Source organism: Aquila chrysaetos, chromosome Z (genome assembly GCF_900496995.4).
Source record: "Aquila chrysaetos chrysaetos chromosome Z, bAquChr1.4, whole genome shotgun sequence".
Classification (NCBI taxonomy): Eukaryota; Metazoa; Chordata; class Aves; order Accipitriformes; family Accipitridae; genus Aquila; species Aquila chrysaetos.
The window spans coordinates 81,898,692-81,915,185 of NC_044030.1; the positions used below are offsets into that span (position 1 = coordinate 81,898,692).

At 39.8% G+C, this 16,494-nt stretch overlaps 1 protein-coding gene across 2 annotated transcripts in view; it reads right to left on the minus strand.

Moving 5' to 3' along the window:
- Window positions 1-6,392: 6,392 nt before the first annotated feature.
- RIT2 (Ras like without CAAX 2) overlaps window positions 6,393-16,494 on the minus strand; it is a 198,369-nt gene continuing 188,267 nt past the window's right edge. For both annotated transcript variants that reach the window (XM_030005758.2, XM_030005757.1), the window contains exon 5: window positions 6,393-7,948. In XM_030005758.2, the coding sequence (XP_029861618.1) occupies window positions 7,721-7,948 (228 nt within the window). In that variant the 3' untranslated portion in view covers window positions 6,393-7,720. The remainder of the gene's footprint in view (window positions 7,949-16,494) is intronic.

The window sequence follows — 16,494 nt, forward strand, 5'->3', positions numbered from 1 at the left end:
TATGTCCGTAGCATACTGAGGGCTTTTAACAGTGGTCTTCAAACTTGTTCTTAATTTACAAAATCTGACACAAGGTGGGCAGTCTGCAAACCAGGCAGACCTCCTTATCCATTAAAAGTGAAGGTCCTTTTGTGTCAAAGTATGTCTTTTCCTCTCCTGTCTATTTGAATCACTGTGATTCCTTATAAGGATTTTTATCACTCAATGGCAAGTGGATTGAAAAGTCTCTGTCAGGTGAAAGAACTGATATGGCACTGACTGTTCTCAAATTTCTCGGCAGTCCCTGGAGGTCTATCCTGGCTTAGAAGTTTTATCACAGCAATATTTTACAGCTTCTATAACTTAAGTCTTTCTGAAGTTTATTGTTGGCAGGTATAGCGTATTCTCCTAGGCTTTGTGGTTTCATCTATTTTTCTTCTCATCTTTCATCCACATCATGGTAATCAACTCCACACAGGTCGAAGAACTCTTCAAAGTACTCCTTTGAACATCTGCCTCCTTAAAGACATCCCTGCTGTATTCTCTGATAACTTGGATCTCATCCAGTTTTGCTAGATAAAGACTTAGGAGTATTTGGTGAACACCTTATTAACTAAACAGGAGAGGAGAAACAGGTTCCTACATTTTTCACTAACATCTGGTCTGAGAACAGCGGGAGGGAAAAAGCCAGCAGCGAATGATCTGCATGCACTGGTTGCAAACTGGTAGCTGCTCTCCCAGATGAAACCACATATTTGAAGTACCATTTAAAATCTTCAGCAGGGAGCTATCATACCATCTTTTATGTTAGTTATAAGGCATATAAATGAGGGGTTTGCTACCATCCTTCCAAAATTACAGAGCTGAGCATCCTACTTTTTCCCCAACTGTTCAGTTGAAACCAGCTGCTTTCCGTTTCTGAAGCATACACAGTACGGGGAGCCAGCAGACACCACAGAGAGATTTGTTCTTATAAGTATCCAGAGAAGCTTCAGTGAAGGGGCAACTTATTCCATAGCCACCTGTAGTCAGATTCTCATTAGAAACCTGATGCATACCGCAGGGAAGGAAATCCAAACTTCCCATTGACTTAACTGAGTTTTGGTATTGTTTCTTTCTGTTTAATTTTCCATTCTGTGTTCTCTGTATTTTTTTTTTCATTAAAATGTGTTCCCAAACTGTATTGCATATTCACAGCAGTAGTAATTTCTCTGACCTCTTCCCTTCATTTTCTAGGCCAACCAAATTGCATCATCCATAGGATGAAGCAAATCCTCATCAATTTCTATTGCTCTTGGTATCACCTATCTCATCTTAATATCCTCCACGAAACTCCTATGGTGTGTGCCCTTGAATCAAATCTCTGGAGCTTGTCTTGTCTATTTTTGTCATTATATCTGCTCTTATCCCATTTCTAGAAAGCATTAAGACACATCCAGAATGATGAATGCTGTAAGGCATTCCAAGTTCACTTGATTTTCATACCTTTACTGATACTGTATTGTCCTCTACTGCTTCTGCCTATGCTTCTCATTACTAACAGTCTGTTTCTTCTGTCTTCCTTAAATTGTCTTTTGCTTTGGGTTATCACTTTTGTAAGTTTTCAGAGACAGAACCCTCATATTCCTCTGGGTGATTGAAGTATATTCATCATCATGCGACGAAAACATGTCATTCTTTTCTGGAGACGGATGTGAATCAACTGTTAAGATTTTTCATTGCCTTAGAAGAGCTGCCCACTTACACTGACTGAATACCTTAAGTGTTCAAGCTTACTCATTCAATACCCTAGATAAAGAGGCATCTGTGATTAGTCAGCAGTGTCTAGCAGTGGAGGCAAAGTCAGTTTGCAGGAACTGTCAGCTTCTTATTCAGAAAGCTGAGTGACTTTGCAAAACTTTATCATTAAAAATATTACTCATTCTCCTCAGTATGAACATTAAATTAATGGGAAATTTATGAAGAAGGCAGAAGATGCAATGTCTTCAGTTTGTTGAAAGCACCTGAGACCATTTTACATTGCTGAGAGTGATGCAACAGAATAAGAGAAATAAAACATGAAACAGAGTGAGTTTATCTGCATGGAGCTCAAGATGGAGATGTTAGCCTTGATGTTTTGGAGTTGCAGAGAAACTAATGGAAGGAACTGCCTAGGAATCTTTGTCAGGCTACAATGTTGGCAGGGGCTGAATGAAGTCACAACTATCATTTACGAAACAAATCTTGAATCTACTGCTTCTATCCTGATTTATACTTTCCAGGACCAGGAATTCCAAACTATCTTGTTTGTAGAATGCAACAAGAGCAGACAAATATAAAACTTTTGTCCACTGAATTTCGTAGATGTGAAATAGACTGCCTTCCTCTTATATTAATTATACTTAAACTCTAAGGGTAAAATGATATTGTTTTCTTTTATACAAATAAAGGTAATATAATATTCATGTAAAAGACTTGCATTACTTTACCCTGCTAACATCGTTCTTTTAACAGGAGTTCTGTTCCAGCTGCAGCCACAAAAAATAATGGCTTTTGAACTGGTCGTGCAGTTGTTGAAACAGTTGTAAGTCTAAAAGCACTGTAAAAAAAATGATGCATGAGAAAGTGCGAGAATGGGAAAATCTCCTTGTCACATTAATTATCTATTGACAAAAGATATACAGTAGGTGATGCAATGGCTTTGGATGTTCTTGTCTTTATTACCTCTTGGGGGAAAAGTTCAGATCATGAAATGAGTTTGGTGCTCTTGAGTGGACATTTGTCCTCATCACAAAACAACCTCATAATTCAGCACGATGTAACAAAATTGGAGAGCTCAAATTGAGGAGGCTTAGAACCAGAAGCATCAGGGAATAATAAATCAAGCTAGAGGTGCAGGGCAATGCCGCTTGGGGTGACTTTCACAGCATCTGTGAGACAATGCCATCCCCATTACAAATCATTTTGCTCCTAAGGAGCTCCACACACTTGAAAGGACAGATCAAGCCAGAAACAGTGTTAAAAAGGAGGCTAATCAGAACTGGTATAAGACACTATTCTGTTCAACTGCCGTTAAATTTTATGAGAACAGAGATTTTAATACTGTATTAAAGTCACATTCTGTAATTTTGCCTTTCCGCTCTTAATTTTCGGGGTTTTTTTCACAGTCATAAACAACGAGCAGTGTGCCTGATGCACACTTGTATAAATAAGAGTCCCTGAGGGGGATGTCTAAATATGGCTAACTACTCTAAGTATACTTAATTGAATTATATTAGCATAATTGTCTATATTAGACATCCATCTTTCAATTGCTAGTACAAATTCAGGTAAACACTGGTGCATTCTTATAACCAACTATAAAATTTGCATGATTTATATGAAATGAATTAATGGTCTTCAGTTTAATTTTTAACAGTCAAAATCATTATCTCAGTATCACCTTCTGAGGTGGCTGCAGCAGGTACCTTTGTTTACTGTCTTTCCAAGAAGACCCACTGGCAGCTATTTTGCTTATCACAAATATCACAATCTGGCCGACAGAGAGTAACATTCAACTTGGGAGAAAATGTTGACACAGTTGTGGAGGGTAAATCATCATTATGAGAGACTAAAGTCTGCTGAGGCCCATCTTTTGCTTGTTGCATATGTTTTTTTTCTATCTGTCATCATACATGGAGGGCTCAAATATCTAAGAAAGGCTAAGAATGAGAGACATATAGAAACTATATATATCATTGTTTCTATATATTGTTTCTATATTGTGTGTATATATATTATATAATATATATATAGTGGACAAAGTGAGGAGAATTCCTTCTTTTCATTCTAGCTACGCATTCTTACAATTCAGTCTCAAAATACACATTTTTTAGTGTGTAAAGAAATGACTTTCAATCATTTGTAAAGACATCAGACCGTTAACATAGTTCATGAACTGACAATCTGAGGGAACGCAGAAGGTTTCTGTGCTTAGGTCCTAAGGCCTGTATGCAAAACCCATGAAAAAGGAAAACTTAAGTACTGCAATATTCCACCTTAACTTACAGCCTTCCCCAGATTACTTCTCAACTAGATACAACATGTGATCTGCTGTAACTGGGAAGAAGGGTAATTAACTGCCATATAGTATATATTTGCGAGAGACACCATGGATATGTTTGCAAAGTGTTATTATTTTATTTTATTTATTAGCTGGCTTTAATTATAATCCTGGAGGAAACTGAATTACAGTCTAACTGCAACGTAGTCTGACAGTGGAGTAAGTTATAGCTGCCACCTTCATGGGACTATAGGCAACACAGCAAAATAAAGTGATCGGTTTCCTTCTTCAAATTTTCCAGACATGATTAGATGAGAGACTAGTCAGAGATGGAAAAGTCTTTAGACACAGACCTGCTGTTTCTTAATTCTGTCAGCTAGGTTTCACAGCTAAATACAATCTTCTGTGATGGAATCATAGTGATTAATTAGGTAAAGCAGCTGCACCCAGCCTCTTGTGCAGTTATGACTTATGTTATCCTCACTGACTATAAACCTCCATCAGCTCTGCTCAATTAACTGAGGTTAAGCATTATAGATTATTGAGGAATTGGGTGATGGTAAATCAGAATGACTTTCCCAATTTAAAAACAAAGGGTGGTCAGGTGTTTCAGAGACAAGATTCAATGCCAAGCATTTGCAGCACCATTCTCTGCCATAGATATTGGGTGGACAAATCATTAAAGATGGGGTTTATCATAACTGAATATAGCCATCAAGAAGTTAGGCTTAGAGACCAAGCTGCTCTTTATGGAGTGACATATAGCCACTGGAAAGAAGCAGCCATTTCAGGGGGTGATTCAACCTATGCTAACCATCCAGGTCAGATGGGACAAATCACCACTCTTTCTCCTTATTAACTGAAGAGGGACTCTGAATGACTGGATGTCATGCTCAAGTTTTATATGATCAAAGTGGTGTGAGATAAATACAGACCTTTCTGCCCAATACATATTCAGAAATTATGAAAAATTTCCATGAGCCTGAAATTGCTCATGGAAGATGTAGCAGAAGATCCTCAGAGGGTGTGATGAGTCATTTTTCTTGAAGAGACTAATCTAGTACCAAATATCTTTCAAAATATGGCATGTAGGGGCTGGGTGTGGAGACATTCTGAATCTCGAGATTTCATGGGCTTGGTACACCTAAAAATATGGCTATGTAAGCTGTGTCTGTACTAGTAATTTGAACATACCCAGGGAGGCACCCGAGCACATCTATACTGTTAAATTGTTAAAATGATCCCTAGCTTGGCTTCAGACCATGGCAGGCTAGCACTTTTGTAACCAGTTGCTGAGCATGGTGCAGAACCCAGCAGAGTCCAGGGAACACTTCCAACAGCAGTTTGTGTGCGGAAACCCTGCTGTGAAGGCTAAGAGAGTTTAATAGTATGGAAAGATGCTCCGTGCCAGATGACCTTAATGTCAGAGAATGGGCATGTTTAATACATGAATCCATTTAAGGCTTCATCTTAGGCTGTGCCCTCTTCTGCAATCGTTTCTGTAACACAAACTGACTTGAAGCAAGGTACCCCTAAAACTACGGAGCCAAGCCAGTGTTGATATAATATGTCCCCCAGTAGGGTGGGTGAAACGACATAATAACTAACACTAAATGGTTTTCAGTTGACTCAAAGCTTAGGCATCTGCCTGAAAAAGACCAACAAGCATCCCTCAAGATTTCTCAGGATAGTAATTCCTATGGTCTTTTATGCATGGAACGACTGCTTCATTCCCCTCTATGCAGTGTGCAGTATTGAAACAGTCACAGATGTTTCCCCTTGTTATTTATTGTCTCATAGCTGCCATCTGTTCAGTGAAGCCTCCTGTTGTCTCTCCACCAATACTTAGCTCATAAACTCTTTGGACAAGCACATCTCTTTGTCTCTAGGATGCTTGACCTAAAATCTCTGTGGCAATACAGGTGAAATAATAATAGTAATTACAACAGTATAAACGCAGACTTCAGCTGTTGGAGGCAGGAAACAGAAAATTCACCTTAAATGCATGCACGTGTTCGTATTCCTCTGAAATAATCTTTCCAAAATAGAAATATAGCCACATATTATCTAACTATAGACATTAAAGTTGTACTTCTGAAGGATAATTTCTGACAAGTCAAAAAATACCACTGGATTTTCTTGAAGGGAAAGTGGAGAACAAAATATCAGATTTTAATGAACTGAAATTCTTCATGAAACCATAACCTTTTCAAGTTTAACAGAGCAAAACAAATCAACTGCCCCCCAAATCATCCAAAATATAATTAGTTGAAACCCTGCGAAAAAGCCAAAGAAAAAAATGAAAAAAATGAACATTTACTAACAAACATACATATTTTTCTAATGTTATCAATTATCACTCCAGGACAAACACAAATGACACTGACGACTATTATGGTTTCATGGAAATCACGAACTTTATTTTTTGACAAAATGAATGCATGTATTAATTGTAAAATTTATAAATAAAACTCAATAGTAAAAGAAGTCTGGGGAAAAAAATGGTCCATGAGAGTATACTCTACTTCATGCCAGCTTTAAAAAGGAATATTTAAAAGATCTGTCCAACTGATCGATCAAGTGATTCACTTGGATGGTCAAGGACTGTGAAAGATGGTAACTGACCTGATGCAATTCTCTAGTAAATCGAGGGCTGAATGCTACATCGCAGATGTTATTACATGCTGGGACAGAGCTGCATCGCTCTAGGGAGGGCTCTGGGAAGCATCAGACAGACAGTGCCTTTGTACGCTCCTTGGTGGGATGCAGGAGTGTGGCCAATGGTGAAACACTGGAACAGGTTTGCCCAGAGAGGTGGTGGATGCCCCATCCCTGGGAACATTCCAGGTCAGGTTGGACGGGGCTCCCAGCAACCTGATCTAGTGGAAGATGTCCCTGCTTTTGGCGGGGGGGGTTGGACTAGATGACCTTTAAAGGTCCCTTCCGACCCAAACTATTCTGTGAATCGAATGCACGGCATGTCTGTAGGACACGGTAGCTCTGCTAGGCAGTCCCGGTGACTCATGAGCAGAGGGGACAGAGCAGTCGCCCTGCAGCCTCCAGACAGCTGGTGCGTGATTTGTGCTATGCTTGCCAAGCCTTCCCCCTAAATGGAAAGGACACAATGAGGATAGGGCTTTACAGGGTCAAAATCGGGAACCCCCAGCGTTCCCTTCGGGCCTGGGTCACACACACACATTGGCACAGAGACACGTGCGTGCGGGCTGAGCGCAGTCTAACCCTAAACCTACATGTGAATGCAAAGCTGAAGGACAAATCCTAAGGTCCTTAAACAGTCAAAATGTCCATTGAAATCAATGTTATTCATTCCTGGGATGGTGAAATGATCCATGCATGTAGAGAGGAGGCAATAAGTGCATCCGTTGTCCTAGAGCTGGTGGAAGCTGGTTCTGCCTTGGATGCTGGCTTAACTCCTAGCATTTGAACACCAGCCAGGGACCACAGGTTAAAAAACACAGTATTTTCTCCGCTCAGATTTGCAGAGAAGGGATGAGAGGGTATGCTAAGTGACTTTATCTATAATACAGAGGAGCCACAGGGCAACCATGAATTGGGCCTTCAAGGAGCTACTTCTGCATGAGGGCTGAAGGGAAGGAACTCCAGGACCTGATCTGGAAGATGCTGTGTCAATGCTGCCTTTTTGAACTGTTACAGGTTACTGTGGTCAGCTCCTGATGGGTGGCTCATGGGGAATTGCCATCAGGTTGTACTTTCCTTTTTTTTCTTCAGGGATCCTTTCAGTTTCCGCCACAGACTATCCTTCCTCTTCATCTTCTTCTCTACCATGGGCAGTGAGGACTCTTTCCTTCGGATTTCCCTCACTAGTCCATGAAAGACATCATCAATGTAGAAGCGGAGGGCAGCTGAAGTCTCAAAAAAGGAGCAGGAGTATTCTCTGGCTAAGCTCATTCCTTCTTCAGTCGAGACCTACAAGGAAAAGAAAAGTCCATGAATATTGCCTAATGCACAGAGCATGAATCAACACAAGAACATTACCGTATATGTAGTCTGGCTTTTTGGATACTGCAAATCACTGACCTTTAATTTTACAGGAAAATATTCTATCAGTACCCAATAGAGACGTGAAAGAGTGAAAGGATCAGACTGAATCCGTGAGATGGTTGAACAGAGCATAATGGCAATATTCATGTGCTCAAGTATATTTCCCTAATTCTGATGCATCAATTTTTCCAAGCATTTCCTCTCTTTAGTGCAGTAATCCTATAGTTTGATAGTGCTGGTACCTTTATTCCATAGACTGGAACGGATGGCCAGAAAGACTTACACAGAATTAAGGTCCTAGAAAATCCCTGTTCAGCATTAACCTAATCCTGGAGGCAACTTGACTCTTTAAGCATACCAGCTTTCATACCTTAAGATTTTTTCAGTCACATTAATTTCTGAGCATGCCTTTAAGTGTTTTGGTCTTGGCAGGCCTGTAATCCTATCACTTAGCTCATGCCTGAGTAGTACAAAGATGTAAAATATATTTGTTTTTCAGCTCATCTTCCCTAAGTGGCCTCGTGTACTTACTGTTCTCAGAGACCATCGAGGAAATGTGGCTTTGTATTTTGAGGAACTGTAAGGGGAGGAAACACCATGAATCTGGAGAGAACCAAGGCAGCTCTTGTTTAATTTGCCTGAATTTTGAAATGGGGATCTTACTCCTAAAATTTCCATATTGGCTACCTCTTGGCATTTGACCTGCCAGCCTGCTAAATGGAAGGGTGCTTAGCGTGCTGATTAATGTGTGGTTTAAACAGAGTTTAAATGCTTATCATAAGGAGTATCACTGCCTACCATTTGAGGTAATTTTTGCACTTTTGGAGCTCATCCAGTAACATGTAGCAAGTCTGCAGCAAAACAAGGAGCAAACCCTATGAGCTTCTAAATGTTAAACTGGCTTTCCAGCCAATAGACTATCCTTTCTTTTCAGGATTTGAGCATAAAACTGAATGAATGAACTGTATGAATGACATGTATGGTGTATATTCAAATTCTAGGTCAGAAATTCCATCCTTTGTTTATTTGTATTTGGATATCATGATTTATTCAAGTAACTTTCCAACCTTCTGGATAGAAAGGCAAAAAAGTACTTTGAGACAGCCTTGTGAAAGACTGCATAATAGGCTATGAAAAGTCTCAGTTGCTACTGTCTGCCACAAAACTAATCTTGTTGGTTTTTTTTTTTCTTATTTCTATCTTCATGCACCCAAAGTGCCATTTATATTTACCAGGGAAACAAACCCTGATATTTCAAGGTACAAACAACTCTGTTATACCTACCATGAGGAAAATGCCCTTTATGATCAAGCTGTGACCTCATTGCATTTTTTGCATCTATCTGTAAAGCTGGACACAGTGAGAAACAGGATTTGGGATGAAACGGAAAATCCGTTCATTCCATCCTGGAGGTAAATCTGCACCGAGCGTGCACCTGCATGACACAGACCACAAAATTCCTCCACATCACCTTTGCACTGAGTCACAAACTTTGTAATATTAGTAGGACCATTCCTCTATGTTACAGGTATAATCTTAATTTAATTAAGAATATTGTAAGGGTAAGCAGGGAGGTTGTATGCCAACCTGAATAATACTCACTGACACAATGAAAGATTGCCACAGCTTTCCAACTGCTATAATTGCCAACCTTTAGCAAAAGGAGATGGGTAGCAATATGGTCCTTGTTTTTCTCTGGGCAGCTGTGTAAGCAAAATGCGGGATTCAATATGTCTATTGGGCACCATTGTGAAATTGATTGTCTGGATAGAAGACTATTTTGGTCTATTTTGGACTTTATAATCATTTTTTTCCTTGCTATGCCTTGTTTGAGATGAAGGAGGATTTTTTTATTTTATTTTGTTAAAGACACTGCAGTTCTGAGCAAATGATTACACAGAGCTGCAGTTTCAGTGAAGATTTTATCCATTCATTACCTAAAAGGAAAAAAAAATGCACATAAACGGAAACATCCTTATGTTAAAGAATGGTAAGGTTGTAAATATAATTAAGGTGCAAGCACAGCAATACTCAAATATAAAAAATGGCTCTTCCTTTTGCTCTGTGATTTTCTAGTCTTTGCCCATCTAATTCCTCCTTTGTTCCACTCTTCTTTTTTTCCTTTTTTTTTCTCTTTTCAGAGATCAAAACTATGTTTTCTCCCACCTGCAAGGAAGAACAACTGCAGGGAAGACATGCTATGCTCTGTAATGAAACAAGACTGCTAAGAGCTGTGAGAACTGGAGAACACTCAGGAGAAATAAATTGTGCAGAAAAACTTCCTCCCAGTCTCTATGTGGCTGGAGGCTTGTAACTTGGCCAAATTTGGCTGGATTTCTATAAAAAGCAGCAAAAGTTTTGTTTTGGACTCCAGTTTCCTGCCAAATTACAGCGACAACATTAAAGTTATTAATGGCAATAGTTCATTTTAAAAGCATGATATTTTTCTTAAATCTTGCCCTCAGGACCTGATTAACTGCTTTGGTGAAATTTTATGAACTAATTCAGCATGAGGAGGACACCTGGCACAAACAATTTCAGGACATTTAGCTGGAGATTTTCAGCTTCAAGGCTGAAAACAGGTTCCTCTGAAATCTAATGCAGTCATAATTATCATTACTGCTTCCAGCACCAATGAAAATAGAGCTATAGTAATTTAATTAATCTGTTTGCTGATGAAACTGTAAATATAGAGGGATATCTAGAGGAAAAAACACACATTTTTCTTTCAGCTCATGATTTGGTCAAGAGGCTAGACACCTATGGAATGAGAAACAAGAGATAAAGCCCTTGATGAGGTCACTGACGCCCACATAATTCCAGGGATTTACCTTGTTCCCATCTTATTGCCAGAGGAGAAACTGTATCATAGAAATCCATCCCTGATCTGCACAGCTCAGGGACTTGTTGACAAATTGCAGCTTCCTCGGGTCTGTATCAGTGGAAGATATGATCTGTCAGCGTGACACGGACAGACAGGTCAGGGAGCGAGGTCATTCTATTGAATATATATCTGGGAAGCAGAGCTTTATATCTCATCTTTAGAGTAAACCTCCATGATTGAATCTGGCATTGTTTCCCAGAGTATAATTCTGGTTATATTGATTCCAATTCAGCTTGTTCCTTTGCTGGTAAAGCTTAAGAAGGGAATGAAGGTGGAAGACTGGCGTAGTGAACATAATGAAAAATGAAAATTTGAGAGCTGGCAGAAGCTTCCCGAGTTTCATCCAAACTTTAGAAACTGTGATTGTCTGGGCAGGGTTTGGATCAGGACTTACAGAAGCAGGGCATGAAGCTTGCGGTATAACCAAAAAAGTTGTATCCCCCAGAAGGACAGGTCTGTAAAATGGGCAATGAAGCATCATGAACGTGATGTGTGAGGCTCAGGAAAACAGTCTTTTCACATCTTCCTTGCAAACTGCATGGTTCTGAGAGCCCATTTGGGCACATGTGAGTTGAGAGGGAAGATATACCAGTTACAACAGCACGTGGACTGTGGAGAACACATGGAATTGCAGGCTGAATTTGGGAGTTTTTCATCTCTGGGTACTTCAGCACAGCTTCATACAGACAGGAATTATTCACTGGCTACAAACCACATTTTGTAGCATTAAGATTCTGTTTGTGGCTTTTGCAAACCTCCCTTGGAAAATTACAAGTGAGATTAAATGCAACGCTGACAGCCTGTGAAAGCCATGATGGATGAGCTGCCGTCTTTAAGACAGCCAGCTCCCCACTAAGGTCAGCTCCTGCACAACCAAAAGGAGAGCACAAAGCCACCTGGGCTGGATGGTGGGTGGGGAGGCACTGGCAATCATTGGCCCCTATAGGCAGAACATAAAAAAATCTGTATCTGAGAAGGAAAGTGCAAAGGAACTAAACAGATCAATAGCCTACGTCTGCACTTGGATTGTCATTAGCTGGAAAATCTCCATCAGGATCAGACTATTTTGTGTTCAGCTTTGTGTCTCCTTTGGTCAAGGCAACAACAGAAGCATCCCAAACTAGATTTCATTGACAAAGATTGTATTAGCAGAGTCAACAGCATCACCTTGGCAGAGCTAATGGTGGTCTTCATGCAGCAAAACAATGCATTTCCACTTTGCATCTCATCCCTGCAACAACATGGTCTACTTGGGATGGCTTTGGAAGGTTTCCTCTGTGATTGGGACCTCCAGGTTGCCACGGAGAGGTCTGGAGGCTGCAGGTGGAGTGCTAAGTGTTGCAAGGATTCTCCTAAATTACTCTTAAAGACTTCCACCCCGGCAGTCCTCATTAACTTTGCAATGGGAAACAGAGTGATAATTATAGATCCAAAAGCTTCATTCTGTGATTTTTTTTGCTGAAGACATGTGGTGTTGATCACTAATCAAGAGACAGAAGGGGACACATGAGTGCTCACCTAAATCCCACTGAGGCTAATAGGAGGACTTCCAGTGGGTTTTGATCAAGCTCTATTTTTGACAGCAATAATTTATCTGAGCTGTAACCAAAAGATAACTGTTTAAGAACAGAGGGAGGGAAGCAGCATCTTGAGCAGCCTTGTTTGCACCACAGTAAATAACAAAAGGAGTAGGAAAAAACACAAGTACTCTGAATGATGTCTAGGAAAGATTCATGTCCTTTCCCTTCATCTCTGGCGGATTTTTTCTGTTTCCAAACAGGCCCCATTCCAGAAAACAAGAACCAGATGCCAGGTTGTGTATTAGCACCTGGATATCAGTTTAGAGACAGGCAGACAATCCAGAAGAATCCACACAAATGTTTGGGTCCCTTCCCATCACAGTCCATTCCCTCAGCATACCAGAACAAACATAATAAGCTTTTGGTTCAGGCGCAAACCTATAATATGCCACAGGAAAAAGCTGGAGAGATCAATGGTATTCACATTTTCCTCAGTCTCTAATAAGCAAATTTGCCAAGAGAAAAAGAGAAAAGTAATCTCACGGGTCTAGAAAACGAATGCCATCCCGGACAACAAAAAGCAAAAAATGGGTATTGCCTATCTGACACGAATGATAATTTTTTTAACCCCAGCACTGACCACTGAGTTTATGCCGAAGGCACTCCCGCACAGCACCTGCGAGTTTTCTCGTTAATGATGAACAACAACCAGGACCGACCAATTTTCACTAGTCTCAGTCCATCGTGCTATGTCTAAGGTACCAGGAAGAAATTAGCTGGTCCCCGGCCACCCAGCACTGACAACCGTCAGGGACCTGCCCAGCAATCGGGACAGGGACAAGCTCCGTATTTTTATAGATGGGATTGGGTCCAGCAAAGGCCGATGTGTTCCTACATTGTCACCTGCCTTTCCTAGAGCCAAAGGCTTTCACTGTAAGATTTTGTTTCTTGTTTGGAGCAACATGCGACCCAATCCACTAACCCAGAAGCAGATCTATTATATCTATGTCATTTTTGACAGTTACTCATTTTTTTTCCTTGGACAAGTGTTGTATCAACAGGCATGGTGGCAGAGACTTTCTACAGGCTGGTATAAGGATCTTTCCAAGTGTGAAATGCTATTGTTCAGGTCAAAGCTCAAATACTTGGATATTACAGCAGTGGCTGGGGTTGAAAACCTGAGCAGAACCAGATAAAACAGAAAAATCAATCTTTCTGTCTTTTTAAGACAAGCAGCACTGTTGTTATTTGTTTACATAGTATTTTTCATGGAATATTTTTTAAAAAGAAGAAAAAAATGTTCCAAGCCCTTTTACCCTTCTTCTCTTTCTTCAGATATTTACATTTATAAACCGCCTATCATATTCTCGCCACTGAGCAATGACATCCCTGAAAGAAGGGGGAAAAAACCAAGATCAAGTGGAAATCAATTCAGGCTGAAAGAAATGTTGAAGACTAGGCTTTGTGAGGAACCAGTGTTTCCTCTTTGTGGCCAGTCATTCAATATGACTATGTTTCAGGTCTAAACAAATGCACAGTAAATGCAAAAGTAAAACAAAAATCCTTAATGTTAAAATCTCCAGTTTCCATCTCCCTCAACACAAACACTCTGCTTTGTTTCAGAATTTTATATGATTTTTAAAGTTAATTATTGCTTAAAAAATATAATCTTGAAACTTTTCCTTCTGCAAACATAAGCATTTTAACCATTATGTACAATCTCATCTGCTAATGTATATACTGCAGTTACCAATTCGATTTGGCCAAGATTCCACTAGAATTCACAACTAGTTTCCACTGACACAAACCAGCATTTTTCATTCAACCAAACATGTGCAACTTATTTTTTATCTCAGTCCCTGGGGAAGCAGACACCTCTTTTCAGCAACTTAAGCAGTAAATGAGTAACACGCTGCAGAAACGTGAGAGGAGAATTTCATGTCAACACCATTACTCTTAAATCCATTTGGAAGTCTTCAGAAGTAATTAGTTGAACAAACCTCACTCCGACTTCATGGCAGGCAATTCTGCAGGCTCAGCTTTGCTGGCTTTCTAGATTGCAAGGCTAGATGAGATAAAAGCTGCCATACAATTAATCATTATTGTGAGGGTGTTGCAATTAGTTCTGTTCTTCTTTCTCCCTTCCCAGAGTTACATGAAAGCTGGTGTCCTGTAAGAGTTTTCCATGTCTTCCTTCCTGCCTTGCCACTCTATGACGCTTTTTACTGGTTTCACACTTAAGAATTATTGGTAACCAGAATGGGGTCTAGCATGAACGGCCATGGATGTAGACAGGATTAGCAGACTGGGCCAAGGAGAAGATGTGGTCTTGCTGTGTGAACTTATGCCTGGCAGACTGGATGGTATGGAAATAGAACGTGGCGCAGTACTACACGTCTCACATCCTCAGCTGTTCCAACCTCTGAAGGCATTTGCATTACAGAGGCTTAGATATTCTTTCCCTTCCCCACATAACCTGGCCTTTGCATTTGGACATGAAGGAAAATGCAGCTTTAGTAATGCAGAAAATAATAGTACTGTCTAGGGCTTCTCTGATGAGCTCTGTGGCTTGTTTTTAGGGGATGGAGGATGGGGAGTGTGGGATTGTAAACCTAATTTGCTCATTTTTTTAAAGGAAAACTGTATAATAGTCTTGTGAAAAATTAAATTTCTAGACAGAACCAGAGACATTCTGTCCCAAATTATGCACTTCTCACCTGCTTAGTCACTAAGATGGGACATGAAACACAGCTTAAACTCCCTGTTTTTAGCCAGGAAGAATCATACTCTCATTTGATCCAAGGGAACTGCAAATCGTTGAGGGCTGAGAAAGTAATCTGATGAAACATCACTGAACACTTGCTCTTATGCTCTTCACTATTGACCAATGTTAGATTAGACTGACGTTTTCTCTGACCTGCTATGGTCATTGCTACACGCTTATATGAAAACCCTAAGCTATTACTAGCTCCTTCATTAAATGCATCTGTCTCACTCTTTTTCAAATGAAAAAATTCTAGATCCAATGCTAATTCACACTTGAATAATTTCTGTAGATTTTTAGCATCTTTTGTGATGGAGATTACTGCCCAGCACTGATTTCTGTCTAGTCTTTCTCTCTCTTTTGGATTTTTTTTTTTCCACACTTTGAATCCACACTATCCTTCTAACACAGGAGCTATACCTCCAGGTAATTTCATTCCTGCTTTGGGCAAATGTTTTGAGTAAAGAGAAACATTCTCCATGCAGTTACCTAGTTGCAAAGCAAGCGAAACTCATGAGGTTCCTAGGTCTATTGTTTCCAACTTGTGATAATGCTACTTCATTATTTCACAGATGCAATGCTAAATAATTAAATCAATGTCTCACTTCATGTAAAATCACTATGGAATCAGGGTGCTGGCTGCAGGTTAGACTCTGAAGTTGTTCTTCTCTACTACAGACTGTACTCTTTTGGCTTTATCTTGTCAAAAGCAAGACTGATGAGTGGGTTAAAGCATCTTTATACCAGGAAATGTTTCTAGAGAGATGGCCTCAGGATCTGACTGAATTGGATACTCAAAGCCACATGATCTTGCATCAGTCAGCAATAGCTCTGGGTCTAATTTGAAGAGAATGTGTAAGTGTTAAATCCTTAGCATCAGTCTTCAAGATGAACAAGTACGGGTCAATTGCTCAAAGCATTTTTCAGAGATCTGACAATTTTCTAAATTGTCCATCATCTTTAAAGGTACTTTGATTGCAACGCTCAGCTGAAGACATAGATGGCTATGAGATGGTTGCAAAAAGAAACGTTTGTACACCTGTTCAGCTTGGAACACTCACAGGAGGATACCAAGTTTTTGTAGGGAAAAAATCTAGGAATTGCAGTATTAAGTTCACAAGAAAGGAAAATCTTTTCAATCTTTTTGTAAGGAACAACAAACAACTCAATTATCATCTGCTAACAACAGATGGTTATTAAAAAATTTACATGTAAAGAAGCTGCAAATGTACCTTTCAGATTTTTTCCTAAGCAAATAGAAAATTAATAGTGCTGAACTCTTGTTTTAACACTGCAAGTGATT